This window comes from Sarcophilus harrisii, chromosome 4 (genome assembly GCF_902635505.1).
Source record: "Sarcophilus harrisii chromosome 4, mSarHar1.11, whole genome shotgun sequence".
NCBI lineage: Eukaryota > Metazoa > Chordata > Mammalia > Dasyuromorphia > Dasyuridae > Sarcophilus > Sarcophilus harrisii.
Genome location: NC_045429.1, coordinates 133,566,896 through 133,585,350, shown reverse-complemented (window position 1 = coordinate 133,585,350; position 18,455 = coordinate 133,566,896). Strand labels below are relative to the sequence as shown.

The 18,455-nt window shown below is 34.4% G+C and overlaps 1 protein-coding gene across 5 annotated transcripts in view; it reads left to right on the top strand.

Annotated features, from left to right (window-relative positions):
• The window catches only part of ZDHHC14 (zinc finger DHHC-type palmitoyltransferase 14), a 321,515-nt gene that overhangs the window by 288,507 nt on the left and 14,553 nt on the right, over positions 1 to 18,455 (top strand). For all 5 annotated transcript variants that reach the window (XM_031937577.1, XM_031937576.1, XM_031937575.1 and 2 more), the window contains 2 exons: positions 632 to 741; positions 6,958 to 7,060. In XM_031937577.1, coding sequence (XP_031793437.1) covers positions 632 to 741; positions 6,958 to 7,060 — 213 coding nt within the window. The remainder of the gene's footprint in view (positions 1 to 631; positions 742 to 6,957; positions 7,061 to 18,455) is intronic.

Sequence of the window (18,455 nt, the reverse complement as noted above, 5' to 3'; positions counted from 1 at the left end):
ACTAACTTTAAAAATATATATATTACAGAAGCATTTATAAGCACATGACAAAAAAGAGCTAAAAAGACTCTGCAAGGTTAGCCTAAAAGAAGATGTGTGAAAATTGATAGATAAATTAAGCTTTTGGAAATTAAAACATAATACATTAATTCAGGAATTATAGTACTGTGTATTTTCTATGAACTTTATCATTGGAAACCACAAAAGAGAGTCTTTGTGATTCTTAGATGGATGTTACAGAGCAGACTATTGGGGCAATGCTTTGAGCCAGAATTCTTCTAGTATATATAAATTACTTCCTGGAAGAAACATTAATCACTTTGGGGAGCTATATCTGCTATCTATTTAATTATTGATTGCTTCAGAACACTAAATGCAAGCTTGGAAAAAATATTCTTTTTACCTTTTAATATCACATGGTAGGAATTTAAGGTGAGAGCTCTATATTAAGTCACTTTCTACTTTAACTCATTTGCTCAAAATTGAAATTTTGGGATTCTAAGGTTTAGGAAAAGTGTACTTCATGGTTTCTCTTACAAAGAAAATAAGCAATGGCCTGAAAGTCAGTTTGCCTAAATTGTGACTTCAATAAAAAGAATGCCATATGTGATAAATTCTCCATGTCTTTCAGATTAAAGGATCTTGGTCAAATAAAAGAGGTAAAGAAAATTATAATCCCTACAGCTATGGAAACATCATTACAAATTGTTGTGCTGCCCTCTGTGGGCCTATATCTCCAAGGTAAGCTTTCCAAAAAATCATGTCTTCTCAAAGGAATGGTTTCATTATAGATCTCAAGCATTAAACATAAATAAATTAACTCCTTAAATTGTAGTTGTACAGGGCAAAGTGAAATAGTGATTTGATCATCTGGAGATTTTGATCTAAGTAGACAACTGAAGGTAGATTTTTTTCTTAGACCTAAATTACCCAAGCCAGCTGTCTGTTTCGATTAAATTCACCAGATGGTTGTGAGATTCCCACTTTGTTTTTTTCTGATGTAAACAAATTTTTTTGTGAAATTGAATAGGGATTTTTTGTTTGTTTGTTTGTTTTACGGAATCAGTGTGAAACATAAAAATTAAATCCTTAAAGTCTAGTAAGCCCCTGTGATGTGATTAATCATGAAGTCAATAAGTATTGATTTCTCCCCATGTGCCTAGCACTGTGCATATGGTAAGAAGTTGCCTCAGGCCAAAAGAAACAGCATCTGGTTGAAGAGATAAGATTAATGTACATTAAATTATTGGAAAACCACAAGAGACAGCAAATAATCCAATGCTATATAATACAGCCTGCAAATTTTGATGGATGTTAGAAAAAGGAGAAATCTATATGACCTAGAGTATTAGAGGGTAAAGTTGATTTTACCAGCTTAGTATTCTAAAGAACTACTGTGCTGTCGAGTTTTGAATATCTCTATGTGGCTCTTGCTCAGTTGATTTTTAATCCTAGCATGGGTTTTCATCTGGGACTAACTCCATTAGGTTCACCATAACCTCCAATATCAACATGTATCTATTGAGTACCTAAGTATGGGAGTAGAGGGAGCTGGAGAAATGGGATGGACACTAGGCTAACAAATCCCATATCTTTGATCTAGATAACTTTTCTAAAAGTATCAGCACACTGACACATTTTCCCTTTTTCCTTCTGAATATGGTAAAAATGCAAATTACATTAAAAGTGGGAAAATATCTACTTTCCTCTGAGTTAGGACAGCCCTATGCCTATTATGCTTCTGAGTCACCAAGCTCCATGATCAGTTGGAGTTCATGAAACATCAACCAACTATTATTAAGACACAAAACATTATTGAGTAAAGAGGTATTATATAATAAAAAGAATTAGCAGTGTATTCATAAGACATAATTTTAATTATATACTATGTTGAATATCTGGATTATTTCATTGGTATACATAATTGAAGGTTTTTTCTATTGTAGTTTCTTCTGAAATTTAAGAATATTAGTAATAGTTTCAATCAATGCATAGCTTAGAATTATGATTTTAAGCTAAAGGATATCTAGACAAAAAGAAATTCCATTCAAAATAACTGTCAATGGTATAAAATATTTGGGAATCTATCTGCCAAGGGAAAGTCGGGAACTATATTAATACAACTACAAAACACTTTTCACACAAATAAAGTTAGATCTAATCAACTGGAAAAATATGAAGTGCTCATGGGTAGGCTGAGCAAATATAATAAAAATGAAATACTACTTAAATTAATCTATTTATTTAGTGCCATATCAATCAAACTCCCAAGAAGTTATTTTAAGATTGGACAATGAAGGATCTGAGGTTTATGCCATATCAAGACTGGTTGAAGGAACTTGGAATATAAGTAAGAGATGACTCTAGGGGAACGTGATAATCATCTCCATGTATTTGCTGGATGTCACATGGAAAAGGAATTAGAATTATTGTGCTTGGCCCTAAAACTATGAACAATGTACATAAGTTGAAAATTGAGGTTTGAAGAAAAGGAAAAACTTCCTAATAATTGGAGCTATCCCAAAGTAGAATGGACTTCTTTGAAGGTCATAGGTTCCCTATTGTGTGGGAAAGGAATTTTTTTTTGTCCAATACAAATTAGAACTGTTGACCATAAGAGATCTTCCAATTCTTATTTTTTTTTATTATTCTGAACATTAAAAAATACAAAATATATCTTTTTCTGTTATGTTAAACAATCAAAATATAGCCAGCTAAAGTTTTTCAAATGATCAGAGGACTTAAATAATAAAGAATTGAGAATAAAAGAAGGTAGCTTAGAGTTTTGCTGGACAAGGACTCCCAAGGTCTAGGTAACAGTCCACATGATGTTAAAAGGGTTGGTTCTGAGAATCAGTTAGGAATTACTGATTAGGCAAAAAATAATACATAGAAATGTTGGGAAATTTTCATCATTTTATGACTCAGGTTGTATCTCTTATTTGTAATAGAAAAAAATTCAGCAGATCTCATTTATCATGTGTCCCAATTTTTTTTTCCTTTTTAAAGGAAGACTGAGGTTTCCTTGTAGGGGAACAATTTATAGAATTTTTCTTTTTGTAAAAATATTTCCCCTTATTACAAGTTCTGCTCTTGTAGTCAATCAAGTTGTTCACTTTCCAAATACAATTTTGAAATAACAAAAATTAATTTTAACTGGGTTCAATTTAAGCCTTTGAATATGTTTAGCTGAGTATGGTTTTTGTTGTTTTTTTAACTCAGTTAAGAACAGGATTGATTTCAAGTGTGTTTATTCTATTTTCTCACCTACTTAAAACATGAGAAATTTTAAAGAAAATAAAAGAGGAAAAAGTGTTCTTTTCAATTTTTTCTTAAAATCAAATCTCTCCATCTATTTTAAAGGGCACACATGCACATGCATTTCACACACACACACACACACACACACACACACAAAGACTTATCATCAGTCTTTTCTATAGTATTGTTATTTTGTCATAAGAAGCAAGTACTTCTGGAATAAAGTCCACAAGACTGCCAAATTGATTTATGGATGTACCTTTAGACACTAGAAGAAGTCAATAATAACACCCAGAGAATATGGTCAGATTTAGATGCTTGGTGGGAGAATAGGTTGATTTTATTTTTAGTTTTGCTTTTAAATAAAAGTAAAACAGCCTAAAGATTTTTGCCTTTAACTTTACTAGTTCAGTCATATCACAGAACTCTGAAAACTTTTCCCATATTTTGAACACTCCTTTTCAAAGATTCTAAATTAATTCCAGGGAAAAAGTCAATTTTATTCCAACACAGGAGACATAACCTATGACTGAGAGCTTGGATTTTCTGTTGGCAATCTAGGAATCAGCAAAGGTTATGCTTGGCTTTTAAGATGTATGTGGACATATTTAACATATATTGGATAATTTGCCCACCTAGAGATGTGGGGTGGGGAAGGGAGGAAAAATTTGGACCACATGGTCTTGCAAGAGTCAATGTTGATAAATTATCATTGAATATGTTTTGAAAATAAAAAGCTTTAATTTAAAAAAAAAAGATGTATGTGGACAGAATCAGGGGCTTATTCAGACTGTGTCATCAACATTATTAAATCACTGAACTGATTTATCTATTGCAAAGAGAGAATGAGAATTTCCACTGTGGATATTTTCATCATGTTTTTCTCCACTTTCCGATGAGCTGAGAATAACCACCAGAAAGAGAGCCACAGGACTAGAAAATATCATCAAAGGCCATCTCATTAGAGCTATTCCTATCCTACTCTTCTCTCCCTTGTTCATTCCATTCCCTTACCCCCCTCCAACACTCAGCAAGAATGTTCATTCTACTTCTAACAGTCTGTGGAAACAATCAATATATCTTGGGGAACCATTCCAGTATCCAACAGCCTTGAGTCTAAAGAGGGTCTTTATACCTAACTTGTACTTCCCTCACCATGAATTAATTCTCCTCTTCCTCTTCTCGCAGACAGAAAATAATGAGTTTCCAGTTTTATTACTCTGATCTTAAGTATATTTGAAGCCTTGAATCTCCTACAATTAAGCTCTTATATTTAACAATTATTTACCAAATGCTTGTTCACCTATGGTACTATGAAAAGTGTTGAAAGACATAGAGATATGTATAGACATAGAGCTACTGTATTTTACCTGCTTTCAAAAAACTTCCTTTCTCTAATCTAGGTTATACAATTCTCACTGCATTTTCAATCAAGCATTAAACCCCTGCTATGTGTCAGGTGTGCTAAACTCTGGGCAAACAAAGGATAAAAGACACCTTGCTTTCATAGAGCTTCCAGCTATCATTGCAGTGCTGTCACTTACACCTAGAAGGTGTTTTTAAGTATTAGATGTTCAAACAGGTTATAATCAGTCAGTTAGTAGACAAGCAATTTATTAAATGTTTACTATGGCCGGACACTGTGCTAAGTCATAGTCTAATCTAATGATTTAGCCAGCACTAAGCACAAGTAAATTCAAAGTTGTTGTTTTTTATATACCAGTTTTTAATATGTCATCCCTTGGAATATAAATGATGCCCTAAAACAAAATCTTTTTGAAAATAAAGAAAAAATGTGTGTATACACACTGAGCAATAATTATTGTCCATTGTCCATCTCAGACCCTAGAACATCATGGGACTTTTGCCCACCTAAAGAGAAAGCTAACACAGGTAAACTACTTTCACTTGTTCATTGCCCTACCAGCTGACCACTTTTTATACTTTACATATAACTAGGGAAGGAGGAAAGAGTGAAGAGGAGCAGAATGCATAAGAAATACTGTCAAATTTTACCTACTCTCCCAATGAAGCATCGCCATTCCCCTTTCTTGAGTTATTAATCCATATACACATACATGCACACATGAGCATATGTGCCCACAAATACATACACACACTCACCACACACCTTAGCCATCAAATTCTCTGGTAATTTGAAAATGAAGTTCTAACACAGAGCTAAACTTAAGCTAGAGTGCATGAGGGCTGTCTTTAGTATCCAACTTTACTTTGTTTTTCTTCCCCTTTGCCTCTACTGATCCACAACGTCCTTATTTTGTTCTCTAGTTACCCTGTTTAGACTTACTGAACAAATAGAATTCTTTATTTATTTATTTATGTGATAGTCCCTCAGATATTTGAAAATGTCTATCCTGCCCCCCTTGACTCTCTTCTTCAGGCAAACCATTCCAGTTCTTTCAATTATTCCTCAAATAGCACCTTCTTCATCCCCTCAACATCTTAGCTGTCCTAAGAATTCAAGAGTCTCTCTTTGGCACCTTCAGGTCAAAACCCTGACATGGAAAACGTTAAAAACCCTTTCCTACCCCAATATTTTTTAAGAGAGATGAAATTATAGATAAGGGATTTTCCCTTTAAGATAAATCTTAAAGCCCCATAATTTCATTCTTCATTAATACCTAAATATGAATATGATACATATTGTAATTATTTCAAAAATGATGTTCTAGATATTAATATATGACTTATGTTTCAATGAAGTAATGGGAAAAGTACTGAACTACTCAAATCAGGGAGTATTTGTTAAGTATTTACTATGTTCCAGGCACTGGGGATAAAAATACAAGCAGAATGATAGTACCTGCCCTTAAGGATCTTACATTCTAATAATGGAAGAGAGCACATAAAAAAAGAGGGTAGAAAGTAATAGAAATGGGGGGAAAGGGGGTGGATAGAAGCTACTCAGGTGGGGATCTAGTAGGGAAAGTCTGATGAGTCAAGAAAGGGACCTGGAAAGGAATGTTACATAGCATTTCTGAGCCTCCATTTCCTCATCTGCAAAAATGGAGATATTCACAGAATCACAAACTTAGAGAAGGGATTTTAAAGGTCACCTAGTTAAACATCTTAATTTTACAGATGAAGAAATTAAAGCTCACAGGTTAAGTAGCCTGCCTAAAATCATCAAGGTGCTAAATACTAGATTCTAGATCTACCCAGATCTTTCTCCAAATTCAGCATTTTTTGTACCAAACCACACTGCTCTATACAACCCACCCCATAAAGTTGAGTAACTTAAAGCATTATAATAATGTGAGTTATTGTTAATATTAGAACAGTGCCTGACGCATAGTAATAATAGAGACCAAATTCTCCAATAGACCTTTCCACACCATATTTATATGAAGTTATCCTGTGAACTTTTATAATTTGAAAGATCCTTTATTTCAACAATACATACATATATCATTCTTCCTGACTTTGATTAAAACTACTTCATATTTAATGAGTAGCTATGTATACAAAATAAATCCTAAATAAATAGCTAATCTGGAAATGAGTTTTTTGGCAGATTACTCATACTCACATACATACACACACCCCTACACCTGACCAGTCAACTATGTTGTGATCCAGAATGTCTTTAGAGAGAGGGAAAAAAATAAAAATATTTCTGAACAATCTCTTGTGTTCTCAAGTCATTCTCCCTACTTTTTCTCTCTTCTTTTTCAGCCTAATTGATCGAAGAGGATTTATTCAGCCAGACACACCACAGCCAGCAGCACCAACAAATGGAATCACCATGTATGGGGCCACACAGTCTCAGAGCAATATGGTAGGAGCCAGTGCATAGCAGTGTTCACCTGAATGTTTTTGCTTTTTGCTTTGATATGAGCTAATCAAATAACACACTAACATACCTCTTCCTGGAAGGAAGAGCAATGCCTTAATCATCAACTCTCAAAGGAGACTTATCAAGAGAAGACAAGGTTTTTAATTAAGGTATATTGGTGGTTGCAGATACCATGGTAGGGGAGGGTGGGATTCCAGCTACAAATTATATGACGTTATGGTTTTATGTATGTGATATTGATTCTGTGATTTGTGGCCCTGTGTTGATCGCTGCCAAATATTGAACCAGACTTATTTAATTAAGTACCATTGGTGAAGTGGATCAGATACTATAAAATCTGCATTCATTTCCTAACTCAGACACTTTCTAACTGAATGACTATGTGCAAGTCACTTAACTTCCCTGATTCATTTTCCATATCTGTAAAAAAAAAAAAAAATTTCTATAGCACCTACCTCACAGGGTTGTTGTGAGGACCAAATGAGAAAATGTGTATAAAGTGCTTAAATTGGTATTAAAAATGTCTGTTATTATTGATATACATTGAAAACAAAATAGGAAAAATTCACCTAAGGCAAAATTGTGAAACAGATGAAGTTCATCTTAGGCAACAGTAGGCTTACTTTTCAGTCCACTTTCCTCTGTTTTTTATATTTCTAATCCCACATACTCTGGTATTTTAGAACTTTAGGCTAATATTCTATTATCAGTCATTTATACTTTTGTGTGAATGAGTTTATCATTATCTTACCTGTTCTTGGGTTGTTTGCATTTCAAGTCTTCTCTTGGTTTGTGCAGTAAAAGGTTTTCATCCTACTAGGAAAATTTAAGGCATCCATAAATCCAACTGGTTGTACAGATTTTGTGTCATGGGACCAAATTGTCTAGAAGCCCTGATTTCAGAAATCAACTTAGACCTAAAAGTGCTTCAAAAATCTTTATCATTGATAGTCACCAATGTTCTCAAAGCAGGTCCATATTTCTGCTGATAATGCTAAATGGTATCTTCATGGCTCTTAATCATTTCCCTCTCATCTTTATTAGGATTGAATAGAATTTCTTACAATAAAATTCCAACTCAAAGAATCTTAAGACCTAAATGACAATTTCCCAGTGCATTTGATTTCTTTTAATAACTTCAAGAGAAGTTCACAGTTCAAGAATATATTTAGATGCTCAGAGTTAGAGATATGGACTAGAGCTCTCATTTCATTGATACAGAAAACTCCCAGATAAGGAGACTTTCTTCTATCAATAAAGATAGAGATAAATACCTTCCTTACAACTGAAAGTTTGCCTTTGCAGAGGAGTTAAGTGACTTATTCATAATGATGCTATTACTATATGTAGAAGGCAGGGCTTGAGCCTTCTGGACTCCATGGTCAGCTCTGTCTATTATACCACACTACCTCCCCAGTGACTCAGGACTATATAAAATGATTATTTGGTGGATATTACAATAAATACCAGGGAAATCGCGTTCTTTATGACAATCAGGCATCTCTTTTAATCAAGTGAATTCTAAAAACGAATTTATTGTATACACAGTGCTGGATTTTTGTAGAGAGTTTTTTGTGAGAGTTTATCTGCCCTTCTATCTATACCAAGATAGCCTCATATATCCAATTCACTTGAAATCATGATATCACCTTCCAGTTGTCTTGGTCCTCTAGGAGAATGAAAGACAAAAAACAAAAACAAAATAGTTATGGAAAAAAGACACAGAAATAGAAAGGGAGATGGGGAAGAAAAGGAGAAGACTTTCCAAGACTCATTTAACTCAGGAGGGTCCTTGGAAAATGGCCACATAATCTTCAACCAAGCTTTCCAATTTGGTAGGGTCTGCCTATTAACAGCCACATCCATTTCTACAACGATGAATGAATGGACAATGATGACAAAATTCAACATATACTATTTATACATTTAAAGATGTTATTTTTAGACATAAGCATTTTTTCACTTTTAAAAATTGTGCAGCCACTATTGTTTTGCTGATGTGTATTTCTTCTCTGTATTCCACATCGTTTCTAAAGTTTAAAAAAAAGATTTAATTTTAATATGCTGCCATCATCAAACTACCATTTGAATTCCTTCAGGTTAGCATATTATAAAACATTATGCAATTAAAAGCTAAAATGAATACTATAGATCAAAAGTACTTCAATTCATCAAGGATTTATTATGAAGTAGCCATTATGTTAGGCTGTAAAGATAAACAAAATAAAATGGTGACTCTCAAGAAGTTTTACATTTTTCTGGGAAATATTTGTAATCTTGCTGTTAAGAAGATATATAACAAAGATTATTGCTGCCTTGTGAAGCAAAGGCAAGAAAGCTAAACAAATCCCAATGAAGAAGGATCAGCTATATCTCAGGTCTGCAATGAACTTTGGGCCCAATATGGCACAGTAAATATGACTGCAATGTAGTTCCAAGAACACTGGACCAGGATTAGTGGACCCAGATACTAGTCCTACCTCAGAGGCCACAATCAAGTTATAGGATTTATATCTTGTAAGCCTCAGCATCCTAAATCTGAAAAATTCACTAGATAGGAAAAAAATAGAAAATTCACTAGATGATGAATTCCCAAATCTCTTATAGCTTTAGAAGTTATAATTCTATAGAAATACATACTCTAACATAAAAATTCTTTAGAAGAAAATTAAGATTCTGGAAGAAATTATTGCTCTACCTTATTACTTTATCAATTGTGTAAATATTCCAAGTCTTTGTAAAGCTTAAGATAGCATAACAGCTAGAATACTAGACGCGAGTTCAAATCTGGTCTCAGACATCTACTAGTTATATGACTCTGTTTGCCTGTTTCCTCATGTATTTAAAAAAAAAATGAGCCAGAGAAGGAAATGTCAAACCACTCCAGTATCTTTGCCAAGAAAACCCAAATGGGGTCATGAAGAATGAAATGGCTCAACCCAGAGAGTGTTTCCACTTTATTTGGGGTTAAATGAAAATAGTTCTATTTTTTTCTATGATTCTGCTTCTCTCCCCCCCCCAAAAAAAAAAAAAACAAAAACAAGCAAAACTGTTTTTTGAGACATAACTGCTTTCCAAGCCAATATTTCAAGTGAGACAGTTTTGCTTATTGTTTTCCTGAAATAAGAATAGTACCTGATCCATAGGGACATAGATGTATTTTTCTTTGATTTCAATATTTTAAATAACTCCAATGTCAGGGAACTCCCTCATCTAATACAGATGGGCAACTTCTCTGCTACTTAGAACTTAAACTCTTAAACTTAGAGAAGTTCAAATTATTTAGACATTTGCCCTAGATCTCACAAGCAGAATATACCTTTTATACCATACTACCAGCTACATAGGAAATATTTAATGAATGTTTAATGTTTAATTGCTTCATCTTTTTTAAGGAAATTTTGGTATCAGAGTCACTTTCCCATGGAATTCAAGAAAAGGGATAAAAATATAGTCTGGACAAAACTGAGAGTCATTTACAAAATAGAGGGGAAGACAAAGATAGGGCCAACAACCATCTGAGAAAAAAACAAAACAAAAAAAATTGACAGTAGGGTCTAAAGCAAAAGGTAATAATTGATATTACATATTAAGAAAAAACAAAGAAGTTCCATATAATCCATCCAGATGTCAGAAAGTCTCTAACTAAGAAAGTGGGAATTTCTGCCCAAGGCAATTTCTAGTATTTCCCCCCCAAATCCCCATTGTTTTTGTTTCTTATTATACATCGGGTAATGTTAGTACTAAGTGGAAGTTATATACCTAACAATTTCCAGGAACTGTCAAAACCTAGAGAAATGAGCTAAAATATTTCAAGAGTGCCAACTGAAATTAGTCTTTGGGGGCAAAATTTCACATTCCTTTGCTTTGATTTATTCAGCCTGGCACATAGAACAGGCATCCCAACCAGGGCCCCATCAGTCAAAAAAAGTCAGCAAGTGTTCACTGAGTCCCAACCATGTATCAAGCTCCATGCACAAAACAGCATGATGAAGAGTTTCTTTCCATCTGTTTCAACATTAGTTGCTCAGATTAATTTCTGTTCTGTGGATAAACATGATTTTTATTAGTAAAATCAATTGATATTTGTAGGAACTTACCCCCTCACCTTTTATTAAATGATTAGCATACTTAATTACCCACTGAATTAAAATATCAGTGTCCTAGTTTACCAGTTCTATAAGGTATTTAATAGCAAGGATACCATTAATAAAATACATGAAAAAGTAAAAAGATTTCCTGTTCAGATGAGGGCTGAGCATATGACGACTAAGGCCCTTTCTAATCCTGAGCATTGCTTTCCCCAGCTTACAAATGTGAACATTAAAGCAGATGGAGTTTAAGTAATAAATCCAGAACCATACAATAAATTTCTTGTATATCTAGAAATGGTAATAAACACAGTGATGAATTAGAACATAATATTATTTAGTAGGACAACTCAGTGGCTTAATGGATAGAGAATTGGACTGAGGTCAGGAAAACTCATCTTCCTGAGTTCAAATCTGGCTCAGATACTTACTGTGAACAAATCACATAACTCTACCTTAGTTTCCTTATCTACAAAATGAGAATGAGAAAGAATTGGCAAATAATTCCAGAATATTTGCCAAGAAAACCCCAAATGAGGTCACAGAGAGTTGATCACAGCTGAACAGCAAAATCCTCATATGGTCTAACTTTGAGACCTTACATTATCCTTGGTGCCCTCTGCTAGATGTTCTCCAGCCTATAATTTTCTTTCATAAAATGGATTGAGGTGAGCTGAACACTAAACCCTAGATGTGGTCTAATCTAGGAATATCCTTCATGAAGAAATTGCTCTCTTGATGCAACTCAAGATGAATTCCTTCAGCTCAGTTTACACACAAGGAAACTGAAGTAAATAGGGTTAAGTGACTTGCTTAGGATCATACAACTACTAGGTATCTGAAGCTGGAGTTGAACTCTATCCACTATACCACTTAGCTACTCTTACAAGTTGTAATATTACCATTATCTTCTCTTTGGGTCCAATAATTCAATTAGTTCTGAATATATCCATCTTTTCCCACAAGAACAACATGAAAACTTTTAGCAAATGTTTAACTAAACTCTATCAGTGGTTCTCAAACTTTTGTTTTCAATTTCTTTATCCTATTAAAAATTATTGAGGATCTCTCCAAAGAGTTTTTGTTTATCTGGATTATATTTATAGACATTTACCATATTGGAAATAAAAACTATTTTTTAATTTGTAGACCTTCTAAAAGGGTTTCAGAGATCCCCAGGATTCTCTAGACCATACTTTGAGAACCACTGCTCTAGATAAACTACACTTATAACATTTCCCCAATTTATCAGTTTAGCAACATTATTTTTTAAAAAAAGAACTAAGCTTGTTCTTGAATGGCATGTTCTTAATGAAGCCATATAACTCTCTTTTAAAATTAGCATTTCTTTTTCTAGATGCTCTTTAGTCTTCTCTTTAATCATACATTCTAGAATTTTACTAGGAATATGACACCACTTTGGAATGAGTCTTGAAACCTGGGCAAGCAAAAACACAGCAGAATTCATAAGCTTTTTTTAAAAATATAGTCAGAAGGTCCCTCATATATACTCTTTTCAGTCAATTTTGCTATCACTCTTCCAAAAGCATGGAAATGAACTGCAGGGAAGGGACAGAAGCTTCTTTTAAAACTCAGAGGCAATTTAGGAATGACCAGTAGAATGATGACTATGATTTGGACTGAATTTCTTACCTTAGTCACACTGCTTCCAGTCAATTGGGGAGAGAGTAGAAGGGAGGAAGGAAAGATAAAGATATATTCTTAAGCATGACTATTGAAGAAAAAGTTATAAAGATCATAAAAGTAAAAATCCTATTTTGCTTCCTTTTTAGTTCAGATACTTTTTTAGTCCATGCTAAGGCTTAAGGCAGGCTGGTATAGTACAGTCTCTGAATTCAATCTCCCACTTCTAACTCCACTGTAGTAAGATCCCCAGAAGGAGACTATTTCTCACCCCCACTATGGATAATCCTTAGGGATAATAAGGTGATCTAATGCTCATGAGCCCCAATAAATATACTTGTCAGTTTCTGTCAATTAATTGGCTAGCCTAAATTAGCTTTTTGAAAGGGTTATTTACTTGTGGTATGTTTGGCTCCCAAATATCTCCCCCCCAAATCTGTGACACATTTTCTCCTAAGTACATTTGGGGGTTTGGGGAGAATAGCTTCAAGTTTAAAGCACATGTGTTAAAGGGGCTAATTTACAATTCCCCAAGTACTTCTGTTAGAATCCTTAAGATGTTTCCCCTCAGGTATGATATAATTTTCTATTAGACTTCTTGTGAAACTGCCTTTCGATATCTTTTTAAGTCTGTCCTTTCCTCCTGCAAGTTTTGAGACCTTACATTAGCTGTTATTGTTCTGAAAACATTGTCAAAACACTGATGCAAAAGTCCAAATTCTCCACTCCTCTAAGACTCTGAAACTCCTCTTCCGCCCAAAAGAAAATGGGAGAAGACACTAAAGCCAAAAGTCCTCCTTATTCTCAGAAATTTCTTTTCAAGAGGTTGAGATTTTTTTACTCCCAAAAAGCTATTTTGTTCCTCACCTAAAGCCTCAAGACCAACTTGGAAGATAAGTAGTCTGAGTGAGTGTCATTATGGAGAGAATGTTTCCATTCAACAATGAGAAAAGTAGTATGGAGGGGAACCCTGAAACACCTCCATTTTGTGGGCCATTGGTCTTTGAAATATCAAGACAGAACCACTAAGTTAGTCTTCTCTTGCCTTGATACATGAAATACCATACTATTAAGGATAAACGTCTTTAGGACTTTTATATCTTTAGGGCTTAAAATATAGCTTAGGCATTTTGTACAATGCCAGACTCACCATTCGTTTAAATTCTTCAGTTTCAAACTGACTCAACATTTGATAGACAATCACTGTCTAAAAACACTGCTAATGTAAAATTCTAATTCACAAAAATATTTGAATTCTTCAAGAACCTTTTTTTCACTTAGACTAAAGGCTGTGATTGATTTTATTCAATGGAGAGTTGCTGTCACCTGATCAAGTATCACAGCATAGGATCTTGACATTTTAAGTGAAGATGGAATAATTGTCTAGGCTGACCCTACCGTTAGAGGTTTTTTTTAGGCATTAAAAGCTTGGCTTTTTAATGAAGGCTTATTTTCTTATGGAATCCTTAATGTTTTGCATATTAGATAATGTTTTAAAGCTTTATTTCAAAATCTTTATGAACAAATCATTTTGGAAGCTATCCATATCCTGTCTCTCTCTTTCATTCAGCTAAAACAATCTGATTACTTCATCGTTGATTTTTGAGAAATTCAAACTATTTTGCCCCATAATATTTGAAGATTACATTTAGGATCAGGATTCATCTAATTGTTATGAGTTATTTTATCCAAAACAAATCTCTTTTTTGGTCTAGTTAAATGCTAATAGGGATAATATATGAAGAAAACTAATAAGAAAGAAAAGGTCAGCATATCTTAAATATTTTCAATGGCTTTAAACAATGTGTATATAACTCTTTCTCCTGACAAATCTTCAAGGTATGATGGCAAAATGAAATGGTCCCAGCAGTCTACCAGGAAGAAGGAATTCTCTGAGATGTAATGATGTGGTCACAGCAGAATCATTTAATTAGGGTGCTTGCCTTGGCAGAAATTTAACCACAAACCAATGGTTCCCCATACTTGGTTTAAACTTTGATAAATTCCCTTCAGGGAGGTTTTGCTTCAGTTTTACCTCAAGGGTTCTGAATGGTTTTAGACTTGTTTTCCCTTTTCTCTCCCATTATAATTTCTCAGATTATCAATTAGGCTTTAGGCTGGCATCTCCTCCAGTTTGGCTAGAAAAGGGAGCATCAAGGTCATTTAAATCTGCAAACTACATTCATAGTAATCATATATATCTCTGTGTGTATATGTGTGTGTATGTATTATGTGTGCTATATACACTTGACCTTACAAAGCTGCCTTTTTTACAACAATCTAATGAGATAAGTCATTGTAGATATTATTGTCTCCATTTTACTGATTAAAAAAACAAGGTTTAAAAAGGTTAAGTGATTTCTCCCATATCAGACAGACAGTAAGTGTTAGGTGTATGAGACAGCTTCCTGGATTCAAATTTGGCCCAGACATTTATTAATTCTGTGACTCTAGGGAAGTAACTTGACTTAGTTTGCCTCAGTTTCCTTATCTGTAAAATGACCTAGGAAAGGAAATGGTAAACCACTCTAGAATCTCTGCTCCCCCCACCACAAAAAAAACCTACCCAAATGGGATCATGAGGAGTTGGGAATGACTGAAAAACAACTTGACTGAGAGAACACGAATCTAGTCTACACTGCCTCTAGATGCTATACTCGTGGCAAAGACTGAGAAAAAATCTGAGATGATCCCCACCAAATTTATATGCCTCTTAGCTCCCTAAGTGACCTCCGCCAGCAGGAATGTGCTTATTGTGAAAATCACCTACATGCAAAGCACTTGCCCTCCCTCAAAATTTTGCATGGGGTAGCAGCCTTTTTCCATCACAAGACAGAAAGAGAAAATTAAGTAGGTTTGCGGTGGGGAAGTTAATATATCTCTTCATTCTGACATGGGTTTGAAAGTTCTAACTAAGAATATTTAGGTTCTGCATAATTGTTAATTTAAAAATTCCTCCTTCCTTCTCTCCCCCGTGAAGGGATGGGGTCTCTAGTACAGGGTCCTTTATAAAGGACATTTGCACAAGAGTCAGGGCTGGCCCTGGACATAATTGTGAAGGACTTAAATTTTGTCTCCATCACCACTTTTCTCTGGAAAGGGATGCTGCATTCAAGTCACTTTGAGTATGACCTCTGATGTCTTCCCACCTGTATGACATAAAACAAGTCACTCTCAGAGCTTCTCTCTAATATGAGAAGATTAAACTAGATACTTTCTGAAGTCTGAGATTGTTGTTTTTAAACTATTTTTGTTGGTCAGTAGTTCATACCTGATTCTTCGTGACTCTTTTGGGATCTCCTTGGCAGACCCTAGAGTAGTTTTCCATTTCCTTCTGCAGCTCATTTCACAGACAAGGAAACTGAGGCAAATAGGATTAACTGACTTCCCTAGAGTCACAGAGGTAATAAGTGTGTGAAGCCACATTTGAGCTCATGAAGAATAGTCTTTCTGACTGCAGACTTAGCTCTCTGCCACACCCAGTTTAAAATCTACAATCAAATAAGACAGCCTGTGTAAAATATTTTGCAAATCTTAAAATACTACCAATGTTATTATTATTATTTATTTTTTGCCTTTATCTTACAAGTACCTAGTGCCTTTATGCTCTCAACCCTCATCCTTCCTCTGTTAGTTGAGAAAGTTAACATGTGATGGCCTTGGAGATCCCTTCCAGCTGTCAGTCTCTGATACTTCCCAGAACAACTCCCTATCCATCCAAACCAGCTCTTAGAATTCTGTCATTTACACCTTATGGAACAATTTCCACAATCAGTCATAGAGTATAAGCACTCAACTGCAAGAGAAAAGGATCTTTACTCACTCAACCTCAACATTGGTGGTCTTTCTCTATTTTGCATGTAGCCTTAGCTGAAACAGAAGAAGCTATATAGGCATTAATGCCTCTGGAAAAACAAAAAAAATGACATATCCTAGATCCATTCATTTATTGTCCCCTTCCCCTTCCATCCCAGTCCCATTTTTATTTTTATTTATGCAATAACTATGGAGCAACATTGGTATAAAACTCTTACATACACACCCCTGTCATAGAGAGTCTTTGTCAATGTATTTCCTTTTCTGTTTTTCTTTTAAGCTTTTTCTGATCACTACCATCAAGGGAGGCATTGTCTTCCATGAATAGAATTTCATATATAAACAAACAGGTGAGAGAATTAATAAGGAGAATTAATTAAAATTATATTTAATTATTAATAAAGAGGTAGAAGAGTCTTTTTAGTATCTCTGAACTCTCAGCTTTCTATTGGGAGGTGATTTTGCATAGACCAGAATATGTCATTACCCCCACCCTTCATTACATTTTAGACAATAATATTGTCTCTATAGTTTCTTATGCTTTAGAGTAGGTCAGAAGCAAAATAAAAATCTATGATAATCCAGCTCAAGGAAATCTCCTTTACCCCCCCCCCCCCCAAAAAAAAAATCCTTCTTTCACCTTTCCTGGACCTCTCTTCCTCAGTCCAAACATATATATGTATGTATGTATGATACTGATTTTATATGAACTGATTTTAACTAGTCTTTTATGAGTGATCAGATATTATACACAGCCATGAAAAGCTTTGCCTAAGGAAATACTAGGATCAAATGGGTGGTCCCAGCAGGCCCTATGGGAATTCTTGGCCTAGTATAAATATGGCGTCAAAGATCAGAGACAGTACTACTAGAAATAATAGTACCCAAAAGCGAGCTCATCCTGTGCCCATGAGACCAGTGGATGCTTAACCTGCTGCTATCCCCTTTACCAGCTATAAATGTTACAGGTAATTATGAAGCCTGATTCTTTTGATTGGAAAGGATGGCCTTTGTCCTCCTGGAAGAAACAAACAGCTGAGTCAAAGATCTTTATTGGTCAAGATTATTTCAGTCTTCATTCAGTAATCCTTTTGCTTTTATATTTAGGGGCTAGTATCTGAAGCCTAAAATGAAAATGATCTTTATAAAACTGCAAAAAAGGAAAATAGAAGTTGAAGATAAGATGATATCCCAGAAATTAGAACTGAAAAATTTTCAAGACTTCTATACCCTCTTACACTCTGTTACTGATTATGTGGGTACTGATAAGTTATAGCCAGAACAGGAAGCAAAAATCCCTAGTAAGACCAGATTTACTATTTGATAGTATTGAACAGATGTGAAAATTCACATCTGCAAATGCCAAAACTTCATTTGAGCAGTGAATCAGCTATCAAAGTGATATAATTGAAATAATGCAAATGTACTTATACTATAGATATGACCTTTTGTGCAATAATAGAAACATGACTTGATCTGGCCAATACTAGACACCAGCTTTCTGTTCCATTTAACTCATAAAGAATTTCTCAGATATATTAGTATGAGGAAGAAATGACAGTGTTTATTTCTCACTTTACTCTTTTCACTGAGTAAACTGCTACTTTCCATTAACATGGGGGCTTATTTTTACTAGGGAATTTGTAGTTTGTAGGACTCATTAAAGTATGACCTCAGGCCAAAGACTTCTGGACACACATGCCAAGATAGAAGTGGTACAGTGAAGATTTTAATAAGAAAAGAGGGAAGAATGGAGTCATCCTCTGCTGGCAGCCTTGCTAGAAAAGCAGAAGAAAAAAAAAAGGAAAAGAGTAAAAGGAAAAACA